We start from the raw sequence: 16,717 nt of genomic DNA, 5'->3' as shown, positions 1-16,717 counted from the left end.
TTCATATTGCATCAACCTGTTCACCGAGCTTGTTTTATCAGCTGGAATCGTCTTAGTGATGCAAGCGTTGCAAAACCCCACAAGCTTTGTTCGAGCATTCGTTCACTGTTACTTGACTGAAAACAAGATGTTGTTTAAACACATGTCATTTTATTGTGTAGAATTTAATTTAGTGGCGTCAAGAGCTGTTCTTATCCCCACTTCGGTATTTATTAACTTTTTCTATGTCACCTTTTCAGGACAATCTCAGAGTCTGATTGAGGAATGGAACAACAAACAAGCGAAAGTATTCACTCAAAGTGGTCCAGTCTTAAAATCAAAATCTGTAATTTTGATTAACAAAAAACACTTTAAAACACAAAATGCCATGAAAGCAACAGGAAATCAACAATTTTAAAAGTGAAAATAGTTACAATGAGTAACTGATATTATCAAGCTGAACTTGATTTCTTCCGTACTAAATGTTGCAACCACTTCAACCCCAATATACAGCCTTTTTTTGTCACTGACTATAACTATACAACATACTGTAGTAAAAAAATATTATTAAAAAACTTTTTGAATGTTTCTTGAAATCCCAATCGGTATACAAGTAATTTTCATATCACTGATAATTCATTTCACTTTTGCTTTAAAAAATATTTTGAATTGACAATTTTTATAATATATTTTTTTCAAAATATGGTCGTTAGGTCAACTGTTTCCGGTCCAAGGTTTTAAAAAAAAAAAACAGTTCTAAATTTTTTTTTAATTTTTTTTTTTTTTTTTTTCATGCATGTGGCGGTTGTATATTAAACTTAGGCACACGCAGACTAAAAACAGATCTATTCAAGAATGTTACAAAAATGTAACATGATTCAACATGTTGATGGCACACGGAAATCTTTTTAATTTATTGTGTTTTTTTTTGCTTTTTACTTACAACCATTGAAATCTGTCATGAAAGTCATACGATACGGATAATAACCACATAAAAATACATATTTGACGATCTCAGATAGATTCTCAATGAAACAAAACAGGACCAGATTTGTCAGGACAGGCTTGAATTGATTTACCAATTACAACCTAATTATTTAGAAATTAAACATAGAAGAACTAATTGAACAAAATGCTAGTTATGGGTAAATAAATTTATACTTTTGAGTCATTCAACTGCAAACAAAAGAGTTTTTCCTGATTACTAAATAGATTGTACAAACAAATCTTTTTTAAAAAAAAAAACAATAAAAAATACAGAATTGACAGAAATTTGAGTTAAATTCTGTTGAATTGTTGTTTCTGTATTTATGGAACTTTGTGATGATCAATCTATAATATCAGTTTACTGTATTTTCCGGTTTGGTAGTGCATTGACAACAGCAGTAAATGTCAACAAATATTAACTAGTATTGAAATTTGAGCAAATTCACCATTTTCAATTTGGGTCCCATACAATGTATCCATATGCACGGAAAACACATTGTTTGTTTACAAAAATGTTAGCGTACACTTCGCAACCATTTACGAATGCACGTGCTTCCTTAGAACACAAGTATCGTATTTGCTTCATTAGAAGTACATCTCTGATAGAAGCGCGATTAAGCCAACAGATAAATGCAGTTGTTTTCTGGGAAAGATTTAAGATTTAATGCTGATTATCTTTTTTTTTGTACTAATATTTGTACAAATTAATGTCATTTCTCACTGTATTTGTATCATTTCCAACAAATAATTATAATTTATTCAAAAAATTATAATTTATTCAAATAAACAAATATGATGATGATTATAATATGAATATAATCAGTTTAGAAAATCAATATATGGTAGTATTTCCTTGATTTTATGAGCAAAAAATCGTGTGTATTTTTCTAAGATGTCCAAAATATATTTAATCTTTCTTTTTTTTCTTTTTCTCAAAACTATTTTAATTTTCTACTTTTTCTGTAAAACTGTGATGATATTGACATACAATTTTACACTGTCAGGAATCAGCCAAATCAGTTTGTACAACTTTTATCATTTGTAACACAAGTGCTGATTGGTTCACATCCTCTGGGAATTAACTTTGACCATTTATCATCCAATCAGGTATGGGCTGTTAACACACATACAGTGGTGACAACCTAAACATCATAGTTATTGTTTTTGTCAATATTTATAATAATTTAATTGATTTTTACATTAAATATTTTTAAAAAAGACAACTTTCTAAAAATAGAGTGTGGGAATAAGAGTTTTAAGTCTGTCCAGTAGCGTATGTTTGGTCTCCCTTCAAACGCTTTTTCGCCGAAGAAGTCACCATTCCAAAACAGAAAAGGGGGACTCAAAATATGTTGGAGCCATCTATTAGTGGGGAGACTAGACACTGAGCTGATAGCTTTAATGAACAGACTAAACAATCAAACTATGGGACATATGGTGTACATACCAACAATCTAGAGATGAGGTAAAAATAGTGTTCATCACAGATAAGAAAAGATTACTCGTGAAATTCCACAGACAGAGAACTGTCTTTAGACATGCTTATTGAAGTGGGAGTATATGTGGTGTACACGCACTTTTTTAGTGACTAAAAAATGCATTGCAGGTATTGCACTACATTTTTAATTGGAAATATTAAGTTAACAATAAAAAAAAATATAAATAAATACATATATATATATGCACATTTTGGTAAATTTCAGAAATGAGGAAAATTCTTGACATTTGGTACTAGTGGACATTAGTCGGGTTCTTAGATTGGTACTCTTGTAAATGTCCTCAAATGATTAAATTGTCATTTTTAAGCGATGAATTTTGTTGTTTCACTACATATTTATTATTATCGTAGGAAAGAAGAATTTGGGAAGGGTGAATGACCTGACCTGCTTATTTGAGCATGGGGGAGGAGGGGGGCAATACAACTCAGGTAAGATTCAATAGTACATGTATTTGTTACAATTATATTGATACATAGATTTCAATTTGAATTTTGTTCAACCCGTTGAGCGCCATTGTCAAATTTTGGCGCTATTTACAAAATGATTCTGTAATCTGCTTTTCGTTATTAAAATTAAATGAAAAATTGACAAAACTTTTGATCAAAATCTAAAAACAATATCTGAAATTGTCTGTACGGTTCAAAATAATAACAACATTTCTTAAAAATTTTGAACAGGAAAAAATATCTGGCACTCAACAGGTTAATTTAAAACAGAAAACTAAATTGACTGGGAACTTTTTTTGTTTAATGTTTGAACACCAAAATTCACTTTTATCACCTTTTACGAATAAATCAATTTTGCTCAAGATCAGTTATAAATAGAAAATTATGTCCATTTAGTCAGTTACAGAAAATGATGTAATAGTGTACACAGTGCAGTATTGAATGTGGACAGAAACAATATTAGGGCTGAAGCATTGCAGTGATAAATATTTGGCAAATCATGGTGTTGAATGTACATGTGTATTATTATTATTAGAAAAGTCTAAAAAAAAAAGATTGCCTTCAAAAGTGATATACTGTAAAATGACTCGTTTTCACTGGGTTTAAATCTCGCTGATTTAGAATTTCAGGCATATTCAGTGGGTTTTAAATTCACAGTTTTATTATTTAGATAATGTGTTCTACGCTAAATTTTACATATTCACTGGGTTTTAATTTAGCGCATTTTCCACTCAGCGAAATAAGCAAAATTAAAACCCAGTGAATAATTAAACCTTTTACACTAGCCAGATGACAAAAAGAACTGGAAGAATAAACAAACTACCAACTATAAATTGCAGAAAATAGTATTTTACTGACAAACTGTGAATTTAATGCTAGATACCACATAGTGAATTTTCTGAAAGTACCAACAAAAAGAGCTGCATTTATTTTATATACCATTTAATCCATCGTGAAAGTAAATAATGAACAACATACATTAGTGAAGCGGTGGGGAGGAATCCTCTTGATGAGGATAAAGGATAAAGAAGATGAAATTACCATGGTAATGGGAGGAACTCTTGACATCCACTACAAAAGGGGGAGGCTAAAGTTTTCCAGATGGGTATTAAATGTTCCCCCATGTCGGGATAAACGAGGAACGACCGTCATTTGATAATAGATGGATCAGTGCATATCTTAACACATTATCTTAATGACTGTTATCCCGTCACTGTCGTTGTTGGACGAAAAGGTTTTAATCTTCAACCGAGTGGACTAGTGAGGAACTTTTAAATCCACGTGTAGAGAAGCCTTGACCCATTATCTGTCCATATAATGGATCAAGTACGGAATGTGATATACGAGACAGGCAGATTTGTTGACGAGCTTTTATTTAAACTCACCGACAGAACTCTATCTGGTAGTTGCTCGAAGTAATACCTTGAAATTGGATCTGTGTGCCCTGCCATGATTGTTCTGGTCAAAATAGAGACATAGCAAGACATGAAAATATTTCACTTCTTGATTCAAAGGGACGATTGTCTTCATCCCCATGACCCTTGACATTTCTATTCTACCCAGCACAGAAGTCCACATATGAAATTTCACCATTTCCTGAGGCAGTAATTTGGAATATTTGTGAAAATTTTGGAATTTGGATGAGTTTGTTTAGCCCTTTTCATCAGATGTGAAAAAGAGACGTGTGACAAGGTGATTCTGTCAACTTGAGATAACATGCCAGTAATTTTTCAAGGGGGGTGAAATTTTCACATTTGAGGGGGGAGGGGACTTTTGAAGGGAATGTCTACTTGAAGTGATACCTGTCGAGGTATTGGTCTCTTTTGTTAAAAAATTATTGACAACATTTATGAAATTACGACAGAAAATGACACTTTGTCTACTCTGTTTTTGAAGGAGGCTGTGTGAATTCATGATTGATAACGTTTAGTATGTATGTATGTAAATAGACACTGTCGATGAATTATAACGTCAGTTAAACCAAAAATACACAAATGACAAACATGACCTAAACTACGCCTTCATTACGTTAAACAGCGGTCGTCTCATATTCCACAATACTCAATCTCCTTAAAAACGACTGTCAATTTTTTTTAAGTGTCTGCCAAAATGAAAAAAAAAAAAACTTTTTGAACCTTTTTCCGAGCAGACAGAAAAATTTATATTAATTGTTTTTTTTTTATTTGAAGTAAGAATCATGAGGTAGAATATATTAGCGTAGTAAAATTGTATTTCAGTGTGGATACACCTGCTATAAGCTCGTATTCAAGAATTTACTTTCTAATGAAGAGGTCACTGTGATCTGCCCCTAAATCTAGTCATGTTTCTTGCCAGTGTGTACTCAGAAGAAATTTATATACTTTCAGTAAATAATATTCAATTAAGACTCGGAACACAAAAGTTCAACAAATATATTCATCTTACTTGAACAGATTAGGATCAATTTCATAATAATATTGAAAAAAAAAAAAAATGTGTGTATTTCGTAACATTGTCAGAGTCTTTTGATAATTGTGTTTGTTGCAAAGTGCTCCAATTTGACGGAAATCAATTAGCGATCTGACGATGTCATATGCGGTGTATTCAGCGGTATCAGGCAGATGGACAACATCGAAAATTCAAATTGCGCTACACATTCTTGCTGGGATTCAGTAATAAATCTTCATGATTGTTTCCATAGAAACAATGAATGTCACACTCTCTCCTATTTGAAATGGTGCAACTTTTTAATGAAATTATTAAACAATTATTCTAGACGAGTAAGAAAGGTAAAATTTTCATTCTATACCCTTAAAAGGGTATGTCGTTATCATTTTTCCCACCAAAATTTTGTTATAACAATTTATATAAATTTTTATATGATTTTTTCTGGTAATAGAGCATAGACCATTAATATGCACAGACGGTATATAGAACTATTTTGTGAATGGTGACAAAGTTGACTTTAGCGTTTTTAGTAAACTAAAGAATGGAAGTTAAATCAAATTTTTGAGCATGGACACAAAATTAACATATTATTAGATACTCAATGATTATTTTAAGATTTAATATACCACACTTAATAAACATTTTTCAATATTGATGTATTTAAACACTTTGAGCAGAATATTTGTTGTGTCTAAATTATGATGCAAATCATTGCGATTTTTTTTAATCTTTTATTTTTTTGATACTTTTGGACCAAATAGACATTATTTCCTTATAGCTACAGGACTGGATAAAAAAATAATACAACACTTTTCCCAAGACCAGAGTAAGGATTCAACTGTAGATCAGCAGGAACAAATTTTACAAGAATTTTCCCCAGGTGAAACCAGGACTGACCAGGGCCGACAAATCAACGAAAATATTCAGGACAGACCATGGCCGATAAATCAACGAAAATATTCTGACAGTGTTTCAATCCGGTATCACCTTGAATAGGTCACATGTACTTACTAAATACTTTGTGTCCATTTCAAGGCAAAGCAAACCGTCAAGTATTTGCATTTCGCCTCAAAGAAAAGACACAGTTAAGACTATAATGGCATTCTTTTATCTTTTGTACTGTGCTAAAAGTCATTCTCATTCACACATGAGATCCTTGATGGAATTGTTTTTTAATAAAACAGACATGCAATCAGGATAACCTTCGCAGTCTTATTTCCAGCGTTAAGTTACTAGGATTTTTTCGTTATCGTATTCAGTTCGATAAGCTACAGTAACATCAGAAGAAGTCCAAGATAACCAGACATCAAAAAAAAAGATACATGTGTTTCCTTCTCGTTGGTCTGGGTTATCCGCGATAAGAAGCCATCTTATGTACTAATCGACAGTAAAACTAGGAAGACAGACGAGGTCTGAAAAGCATACTGTCATATGTTGCCGTTAATATAGCCAAAATTACAACAAAAACATACGACAGATACATAGATAATGATACTCATTTTCACTTTTTTATTTTTTAAAAAGAAGACTAATTCGAAAAGCATCTGGTCCCCATCAATCAGGTGTATACTCAAAACACTGACAGTCATTCACTTTTCCCATTTTTTTTATTTTATTTTAATGACTTTTATGTGTTTTCTTTCATATCGAAATGTGTGTATATTTTTTCCTAGTAGGAGCTTCATGGGGTATCACTGATGACACCACACACCACACCCCCACCCACCCCACCCCGAGACTATATGAGAAGGTTTGCTTAGTCCAATCTAAAATGAACAACTCCTGGTTGCCAAGGCAGATGTTCATTGCAGTCAACTACACAGACTTCACAGGGCCCAATAAAAAGCCAGTGAAATATGGGTTTTGAAAGTTATCCCCGTTTGACATGTGATAGGGCCACAACAAAGCACATAATAGCATACAGAAGTCATTATCAGTCATTAATACTATCCTATTACTGGTACTGGATGATGATTAATTATCTCTGTAGACTATTCTGACAGTTTCTATTCATACCCGTGGTCAGCCGCAATGCCAGTCGCTTCGCACAGATCCATTTGAATTAACAGGGTAGACTTAGTGGTGGTGTAATTTTCAAGATGGAATTACTTTTTGTTAAAACGTTTATTTATTTATCTTTGAATATTCAGAATCTGTTCTGTGATATTTGAACCACTCCACTATTAACCATATACCCTCACGACAAAACTATTCTTACAAGACAATAAAGGGCTAACAAAAACTTGTATATTTATTAAAGCTTTGCCAGCCCCCAGCTCCTCCCCCTCTTTACTTGCGTCATAATTTCTATAATGTTAGGCAACAGAAAGTTCACAGAAGATTCAAGACTTAATGGATTTCTACATTTAAAATGCAGTATATTTTGAATAGATTGAAAATGATTGTTTAAAACAAAGCTGTATATATTTAAAAAAAAACAAAAAAAAAACAACATCAAAATGTATTGCCACAGTCATCAGCATTAAAAAACCCGGCTATAGATATTTCGGGTTTAAATTGATGTGAGTAAAAGTTAAAACTGATAATTGTGATCATGTGTGCATCCTCTAATGTTTCATTAAAGTTTGCTAATAGTTTGTTGAATGAACTCAGAAATCACGGATTTATTCTCCAACCTTTTCACTAGCAGTTCCCTCTTTTCATCACAGATTCACAAAATAGTCCTATTATAGTTTACTTTCCTTCAGAAGATTAAGACAAAAACAGCCGCATTTTTTGAGTAAAAAATTCAATTTTACTAAAATTGTGTCTGTTGGCTCCATAATTTGGGTTCATTTCCAGAAATATTGATGAATATAAGAAAAAAGTGCAGAAAAATTTGGGAAAGATCTGGTGGTAAAAAAGTTAAACATATATCATTTGGCTTTCAAATTTTCGTAGGTTGAGAACCATTTTTTAGGTTTCTATGGATGTAAAAGAGAAAAAAGATGAAATACTTACAGAAATGTCAGAATTTTTGGTTTATTGACTAATTATAGCAGACTTTCCTTCAATAATGATCCCCTTAGGCTGTCAGACAGGAAGCTAGCATGTGTGGATATATCTCCACTTAACAGAAGTTCAAGTTTACGAGCAATTTCTAAGTGATAGCATCTGAAAAAGGCAGGTGAAACTTTTTTATTGGGCAATTCCAGATCTGTCGGCAACTTTTTTTTTTTCACTCTCTCTCACTCTCCCTTTCTTTGTATCTCTTCGTGGTGAATCTCTCTCGGCCATTTTATTTTTTTAACAGCAGAATTTGTTTATGCTGATAAGGTTAACTTATTGTAAAACTTTACATGTGCTTAAGATTATTTATAAATGTATTTGTACAATACATTTCCATGACAACATTACTACTGATCCTCACCTGTTAGGCAATCTTAAACCACCAACTCCAACCCCCTCTTCCCTTCCAACGAAACCCCCACAACCACCACTTCCACCCCACCCCCGTAACTGAAAATTCACAAAAGAAGAGAAACCAGTGAACTTCTGCATTGCAAACAAAATGTATATTTGTCTTTTATCTCATCTTACCCCCCTCTCCCCCTCAAATTTAAGATAACTGAAATACTAGCCCTCTAAATCCCTTCCAGAGATTACACACATCAAACAGCTGAAATCTAAAAAGACAAACCGTTGATTTAGTTTAAAAGAAAGTGTTAATTCCAGTCAAAACAATGATTAAAACAGAAAACAGTATTAATTATAAAGTCAAACACTCTCACCCAGCATGACATCGGAAATGTAATTCACAAAACAAACAGTGTTTTTAACAAAGGACAGTACTGTCCACTCACAGAGTAAACAAAGGCATGACCTTTTCACTTATCAATGTCTCACATGTCTTCTACATGCATGTCTTGTTATCTCAAATCTTAGAACTTTTTTTGTCTTCTGGACTTTTTCTCAGTCGAACAGGTACTTGTGGATTAATACAATATGTAATTTATTAGAAGTTTAGAAATTTGTAATATATGATTCTAGTACTTTTAAGGAGGATTTTGTGAGCCCAGGTTGAATAAAGTAATCGCAGATTGCCATACGCACTTACATAATTCGTCAAACAAAAATTGCATTGTTTAAAATAAGTTACATTTTAGCCATAGCAACTACAAATTTAGCAATTTTTACTCACTTGATAATAAACTAAAAAGGTATTAACCATATTAACCCGCAAAACCTGTTTTATGCACAGATCTGGAACTGAAAGTGGGGCACATGCTGAGACAGTAGAAATCCTGAATCACTATAGGAACATCCATGAGAGTACTGTAGAATACTTTATTTTAGCTGGAATTAATTTTCGCTGATTTTTGACGAGTTGAATATAAAAGATAGGAAAAATGGTATATTCATTAGATTTTATTTTCACTGAATCATTCCTTCAGCTAACTGATTCACTGACACTAACAATTTTTTATACAGGCTTTTGTCTGAAGTTTTGCAAGGCCACAGCTTGTACTCCAATATTTGCGACAGCAATATTTTTCAAGTTTAAATAGTCTTATTCTAGACATTGACCATTTTTAATGATTAATATCTGCCCGAGATATAACAATATGGGGGAAATAATATGTTCTTTTCAGTATGGTACTTTTCTTTCTTTTTTTTTTGTGATATATATATATGTATATTGGTCAGCTAAAATATAAAAAAATTGATAGAGCAGTAAGCTGTGCAATGAAATGGAGTGGGATATATAGGTTTTTATTCCCTATCAATCCATCTGTTTGTCACAATTACAAAATCTTACTTAAAATAAAACTGATGTAACCATAGAAACGCTGTGTAGAATGGATCAAATATGGACCATGTGCGTAGACGGTAACGTCAATTTCCACCGTAAACTGTTATTTGTTTTTATTATAAGAAAGGTTATGCCTAACTAACATCTTGCTAAATTATTCCAGCAGTTATACATTTTTCCGTCACTGTTTGTGTTGACTTATTTATTTGTCTGAATCAAATGTTACATTAAAGACATTACATAATGCTTGGTGATTTTGGAGAGGGGGGTGGGGGTTATCTCACTCAAAAAACAAATTCAACTTACCTCCCAGGCATACTGTGTATCTTTCACAGATACCCTCTGAAGTCCGGCGAACGGGCCAAATTTTTCCCCCACGTCTAATCTTACTTTGGTGAACACACCAAGCCCTGCACCGGCAATTCTCGACTCTCGAAGTTCAAACTTCTCTGGGAGTACCACATCTTCCGGAATGTAGACAGGTGGCTGTGATTTTTCCATCATTTCTTCGTCGTTATTGGCCATTTGCAGCGGTGACACGGCTCTGTCATATACTTCGTCTTCCATATCAGCCTGTACTTCATCAGCTGTTAGAACGAAACAGAATATAAAATATGAGAATCTTGTCTGAAGCGGACGCAACATGTGTTCCCAGTTAACGTTACAAGGTATAAAAACATTTTATTCTGACCTTTTGAAAAGCTACTACACAATTCAGTAGTAAAATCTACGTCAATGGCTGACCTACTACTGACAATCGACACAAATCCACTTTTTACTTCTTTTTTTAAATATAAGAAACTTCACAATTTAGATTCACATTTTTTTGCTGCCATTCATTGACATGCCAGGTAGTATATATAGCAGCATTTGAATTTGGGTTTTATCTTTTTTCTAGGAAGTTACAAAATGTAAACACATTCACACCCACTCTCACCCCATACATACAGCCATCATGTACAAGTGGTTTTACTGGTTTAATATTAGAAATCAAAAGTATTAACTACTTTTTGAACAGAATAATTTAATAAAAAATTGATATAAAATTCCACATATTTTACCCAAAATTATCACCTGCAAATCTGCAGAATAATTTCAGGCAATGCAAGTTTTTTCTGTTATATTTACCATTTTACACCTTAAATACGGCAAATAATTAAAAATGTTCCACACCGCTAGTTGCCATTTTGAATGAAATGTTCTAAGTTTATTGAATCTAAATCTTGATTCCAGGGCAAACCACCCAGTAGTGATATTTCTGTCATCTTAGTAAGATTTCTATAATTTGAATATTATAAATTTGAAAGTAATTTCTAGTAGCTAAAAATGTTACCCCAATAAACTTGATGAACTTGATAAAAAAAAACTTTCTAAGAGAGCTACATAATTCAGTATATTAAAATTACAGATCACTACAATGGACCAATAAAACACACTTTACCGTCATCGCTAAAACGTACCATTACAATATGACCGCAAATTATTGCATCTTGCGGCCGTACATCAAACTAAATCTGGCGGCCGTAAATTACAACAGCCAGCAGCTGAGGACAGGTACACATACTCCTTGATGATACCTAGACTAAAGCCGTCTCTTCACGGCTCCAAATTTATGGATAAACCTATATTTTCATAAAATGCCCTCATAAAGTGATATTGGCACTTGCCCTGTTACTATGCATTCAGTGATATTTACTGTCTTGTACAGCCGTTTGTAATCGCCGCTCACCGAAAGAAAGATGGCAAATAGCTGTGTAACTATAATAAAACATAAAACATCTTTCAGAACTAACTAAAAACAACTTCCGTTCAATTTTCAGTCTAGCCTTCAGATTATTTACACTGGTACTAATTAATTCATAAAAACAGTTTCCATTTCTTGATCAACACAGGAAATTGAATAATTATTTATTCTTCCAGAAAGAAAGAAAATGGGTCGTAATTGCTCTGATGGAATCAAGCTCTACCCATCAGTGTTTGTTTAAAACACACCTTTAAAAACTCACTGAAAACTCATTTCCTGAGGAATTTGGCACGTCATTAAATTGCCCCAATTTAAAGGTGAATTTTTATTAGTATGACACTGGGAATTATGATATAACCTTCAAGATAAATATCATATTTCATTCTTGTATTTTTATTTTAGTTTATTTTATATGTTTTTTAAAATCATTTTCAATTTTCAGTACCTTTAAAAAAGTAGCGTTTTTTACCTTTTGAGTGAACGACGAAGTTGAATTTTTTTACTTTTCTCTAAATATATATATATATATACAAATGTTGATCAAGACCTGCCCTATAACCAATTATGTTTATTTGTTCTAAAATGAACAAAGATATTATAGAAAAACAAAAAAAAGATATGAAAAATGTTGCATCACATATTTGGTTAAAAAAATGTATCCACTCAATGGGTTAAAAACTGTTGCCATTTTTACATTATTAAAATTAATAAAAAATTGTCATATTGGTAATTTTTGCAGATGCGCTTGAATAAATAAATAATAATAAATAACAGTAAATGCAGAACAAACCTAAAATTGCTCAAATTTTTTGTTCATTTTTAGAGTATTTCAGCCAAGAAAGTGTTTGCACATTCCAAATACCAATCATGCTTTTTTGGTCAAAAAGATCAAAATAAAAAAGCAACACTTTTTTTAAGTTATATCTGATCACTTTGCAGTTGTTTTTGATTTTATTTTAATTTAAAAAAACAAAAACATTGAAGCTTTTCAACCTGACACTTCATGCCTAATAGATGATCTTTTTACACTCCTGAAAAGACTTCGTTTTCCTAGAGTAAACAGACGTACATATAAATTTTTTTTAAATAAATACTCCCTTTTACTTCCACATCATTAATTTGCTTCCCATCTGAATCAAAAGCCACATATTGTGGTTGCTATGACAATGGTAGAACATATGGATATTTTTTTCAAGATTTTGAAGTTAGAATGCAAAAAAAGGAGTGTTGTACAGTTGTAGTTAACTGTTTCACCACCAGACTTTCTCGCCCAAATTTTTCTGCACTTTTATCTTATATTCTTCAATATTTCTGGAAAAGAACCCTCATTTGAGTCAATTTTCAGTTTTTACTCACAAAATTCAGCTATTTTTGTCCAAATCTTCTGAAGGAAAGTGCAGACTATGAACAGAACTATTTTGTGGATTTGTAATGAAAAGAGGGAACTGGTGGTGAAAAAGTTAATACAGGACTTCTTAGACACATAGTTAGCACATACGCTTGCATAGACACCGTATGCCAGTCGTCCCAGAAATCTTTTTATGTCTTTCTGGCTAATTATATTTCAATGAAAAAAAACAAAACTATTTACCAAAAAATATGGTCTGCATAAAGCTACAGAAGAAGAGAATAAAAAACTATTGTTGCAATTCGGATACCGTCTGCTGTAAACAGGATTGCAATAAATTTTCTATCTTGGCCGAACAGATGCCTTACGATAACAAGAAAGTGTATTGCTTCAAAAAAAAAATATGGCGACAATTGGGTTGCAGTCAAAAATATTGAAAAAACCAAGCAATGTACGGTACTGTTAATTACATTTTAATCAAGACGCTATAATGAGTATATCGTTATTATAATAGAAATGAAATGACCGCAGCACAATAAACATTATGCTGATAACCATACACTCTACTTACTCATACAGGATGACTGCCATATTGCGCCTTTTCCTAAATGATTTCTAGTTGCATACACAAAGAAAAGTAGTCCGAAAGAATGGGGAAGCGAAGAAAAGAATGCAAACGACAGCAGGAAAAGCTACTGCCACGTGTCATCTATTTAGAAAGTGAGAGTCTTTGTTCAAGAAAACTAACATTTACCATGTTGAGTGAAAACCGGAATTTCAGTAATTTTTGACGAGGCCACAGACAACTGGGTATAAGAGTTAATTTGTTTGCAAACTGAACAGCTAACACAAAAGACTCGAGTTTCGGGTTTGAAAATAAGCAAGCAAAATAGTTGAAGTGCCGCAATTCTCTGAGTGGTGTAATGAAAATAAACAACGAAGCTTTTTTTTTTTTTTTTTCGCTACTTTTCAAAACAAAATTATATGGCTGCTTGAAGATAAGAATGATTTGTCAGTGAGTAGAATTACTGTCACTGTTCTTGTGTTTAAAATTTTTAAAATATAAATGAATCATGTCCATTATTTCCACAATCAGCAGTTTGGGACACACCCCTGCCCCACTGGAGGGGGGGGGGGGGGGTCCTTAATTCCTAATTATTATTTAACATCCTGAATAAAGGAATCTTGAATAAAGTGGTTACTTTGATGACTTTCCCATCAACTTGACTTCAACAAAATCTGGCCTATAATCGGAAATAAAATTCAGTTGTCTTACATAAAAACATTATGATTAATTACACCCTGGAAAAACAAAAAAACAAAAACTATTTCACGTTTCTTGTAAATTTTTTTCTAAAATCGATTCAAAACCTTTTTTTTTTTATTTTAAAAGGTAATTAAAAGTGCTTTAAATTCAAGTTTAAATCTTTTTTCTTTTCTTCTATCGAAAAAAAAATTAAAAAAAGATGTGATGCTCAGTTTTACTTGCCGTGTGCGATGACAAAAAACAATTATTTTATTTTGGAAAAAGTGAAGACAACAAAATCTAAGAGCAAGAACATTCAATAGATTTGAGTTTTTTTTTTTTCATAGATGCGAACACTATCACAGGTTAGGAGTGTCATTTTCGCTTCTTATTCAAAAACTACAGAAATCAGATACATATACTTCTAGTTGAAGGAAATAGAAAGTCAGAGGTCGGGGATGGATTTTCCCGCATGAAAAGATACGGAATTTGGATAAACACTTATCTGTAACATTCGGAGCACCGCTAGAGATTCCAATTTGACCGGCTCTTAAAATCAGTTTTACCACACCAGTAAGCGTACCTAATACCTCCGCTATTAGCAATTCTTAAAATTTAAAACTTGTCAAAAATGTTAGAAAGCAAGCTATGTAATATCTCTACAGGTATGTGGCATACTTCTTCAAAACTGTACGCTTACTAATTTATAACCTATCCCATAATTACTCAAGACAAACATGTGTTTCAGGCTTTCTTGTAAATGTTTCAGACAGAGAAAAAAGTAAAATGGTTTCTAATCAATCTGTTTTTAAAAATCCATGAGTGCAGATTTTTTTTTTTTCGTTTTTAACCGTCAAGAAAATTTTTCGCTTTTACTGTAATTTTCATGACATTCAAATTTTTCATTCATTTATGTTCAATTCCTTCTTATTTTCTGTGTTTAGACAGATACTAATACTTTAAATGCCATCATTTTTCCAACCCAAATTTTGGTGAAATATTTTGCAAAATTGTGTATAATTTTCTATAATTTTGTTGTTGATTTTGAAACAAATGGACACAACTTTCTGCTGCCTACAGGTGTATATAATTTTGAAATAAAATATTGGGGTCTATTTAGTAACAGGTGACAAAAACTGACTTGAGAATGTTTTCTTAATAGTAACATTTTTGTTGAAGTTATGTTATCACTGTGTTAATTTGTAATTTATACTGCCCCTGTTAATTTAAATAGTAAACCACTGACTCAAAATTGTTGCAGCAACAAAGTAAATAAATTATAAATTAAATAAAAAAAATAAAAATGATGAAAGAACAAAATTCTTGTTTCCATGGAAACATAAACGCACCAATTTTATCAACTGTTTACGATGTGATTAAATTTACCTTATTTTCTAGTAATAACAAGTGTATCCCCTTAAACAAATATTTGTGGTTCTGTTAAATAAATTAAGATATTTTTTATATTTTTTTCCAGTTTTATTTTTATGAATGATAGACAACATAATAATCTGAACTCTTCCCCACAATCATTTCTCTGTAAGACTTTATTTTGATGGAGAACCGCAATAAATTTTCTGAAATTTTTTTAGTAAAAGCAGTGTCTCAATCAAGCTTCACCATTTCAGAATTGTTTTAAATTAATTTTAATATGGGTATTATAAAAAAAAATCATAATTTTTCATTTTTTTATCTAATTATGTTACAGCTCGCTGAATTGGATCAATTTTGTTTGGAATAAGAAGATGACGAAATAAAGTTTTATAACTCTTGGGTAAAGGGAAAGAATAATTATTAAAGTTTTGAGTTACTATACTTTCACTGAGATATTTTGATATTTTCATAAAATTCATTTATGTCCAAAATTTCATGAGTTTGATGCTCATTTTAAACTAAAATATGGTAATTTCCCTTTGCCTATTTTGACAGTTTCCTCAAACCTTTTGAATATACTATGAACTCACTCAGATTGTCAATAAAACTATTTTATTTAATTAATTAAACTTCTAAACAAAATATCCTTCTAGTGTGGTATTTTCATCAAATACAAATAAAAGTTAGTATTCAATGCATGACCTTCCAATCGTCAGCCAAACTGTTTAAATGAAAGTTGATTAAACTTGCAATATTGTCGCTGTTGTGGGATAGCTTTGATGTACTTGACATCGACAATGAGCTTTGCCTTTGTGCAAAAACTTGTTTTATTTATTTTTTCTTTCTGTTTATTAGCTTTCCGTGAGTTGTTTCAGGAAGCGAGAAGCGAAAAAACAAGCCACAAAATATTACCA

At 31.9% G+C, this 16,717-nt stretch overlaps 1 protein-coding gene across 1 annotated transcript in view; it reads right to left on the bottom strand.

The window, feature by feature from the left end:
• Positions 1 to 16,717, bottom strand: part of LOC100375728 (histone-lysine N-methyltransferase MECOM-like) — a 105,208-nt gene that overhangs the window by 69,981 nt on the left and 18,510 nt on the right. Inside the window, exon 2 of the mRNA XM_006819698.3 lies at positions 10,398 to 10,678. Coding sequence (XP_006819761.2) covers positions 10,398 to 10,678 — 281 coding nt within the window. The remainder of the gene's footprint in view (positions 1 to 10,397; positions 10,679 to 16,717) is intronic.

This window comes from Saccoglossus kowalevskii, chromosome 15, assembly GCF_978046115.1.
Source record: "Saccoglossus kowalevskii chromosome 15, keSacKowa6.1, whole genome shotgun sequence".
Taxonomy (NCBI): Eukaryota; Metazoa; Hemichordata; class Enteropneusta; family Harrimaniidae; genus Saccoglossus; species Saccoglossus kowalevskii.
Note: the sequence above shows the minus strand (reverse complement) of the source record. Positions and strands in the feature narration are given on the sequence as shown.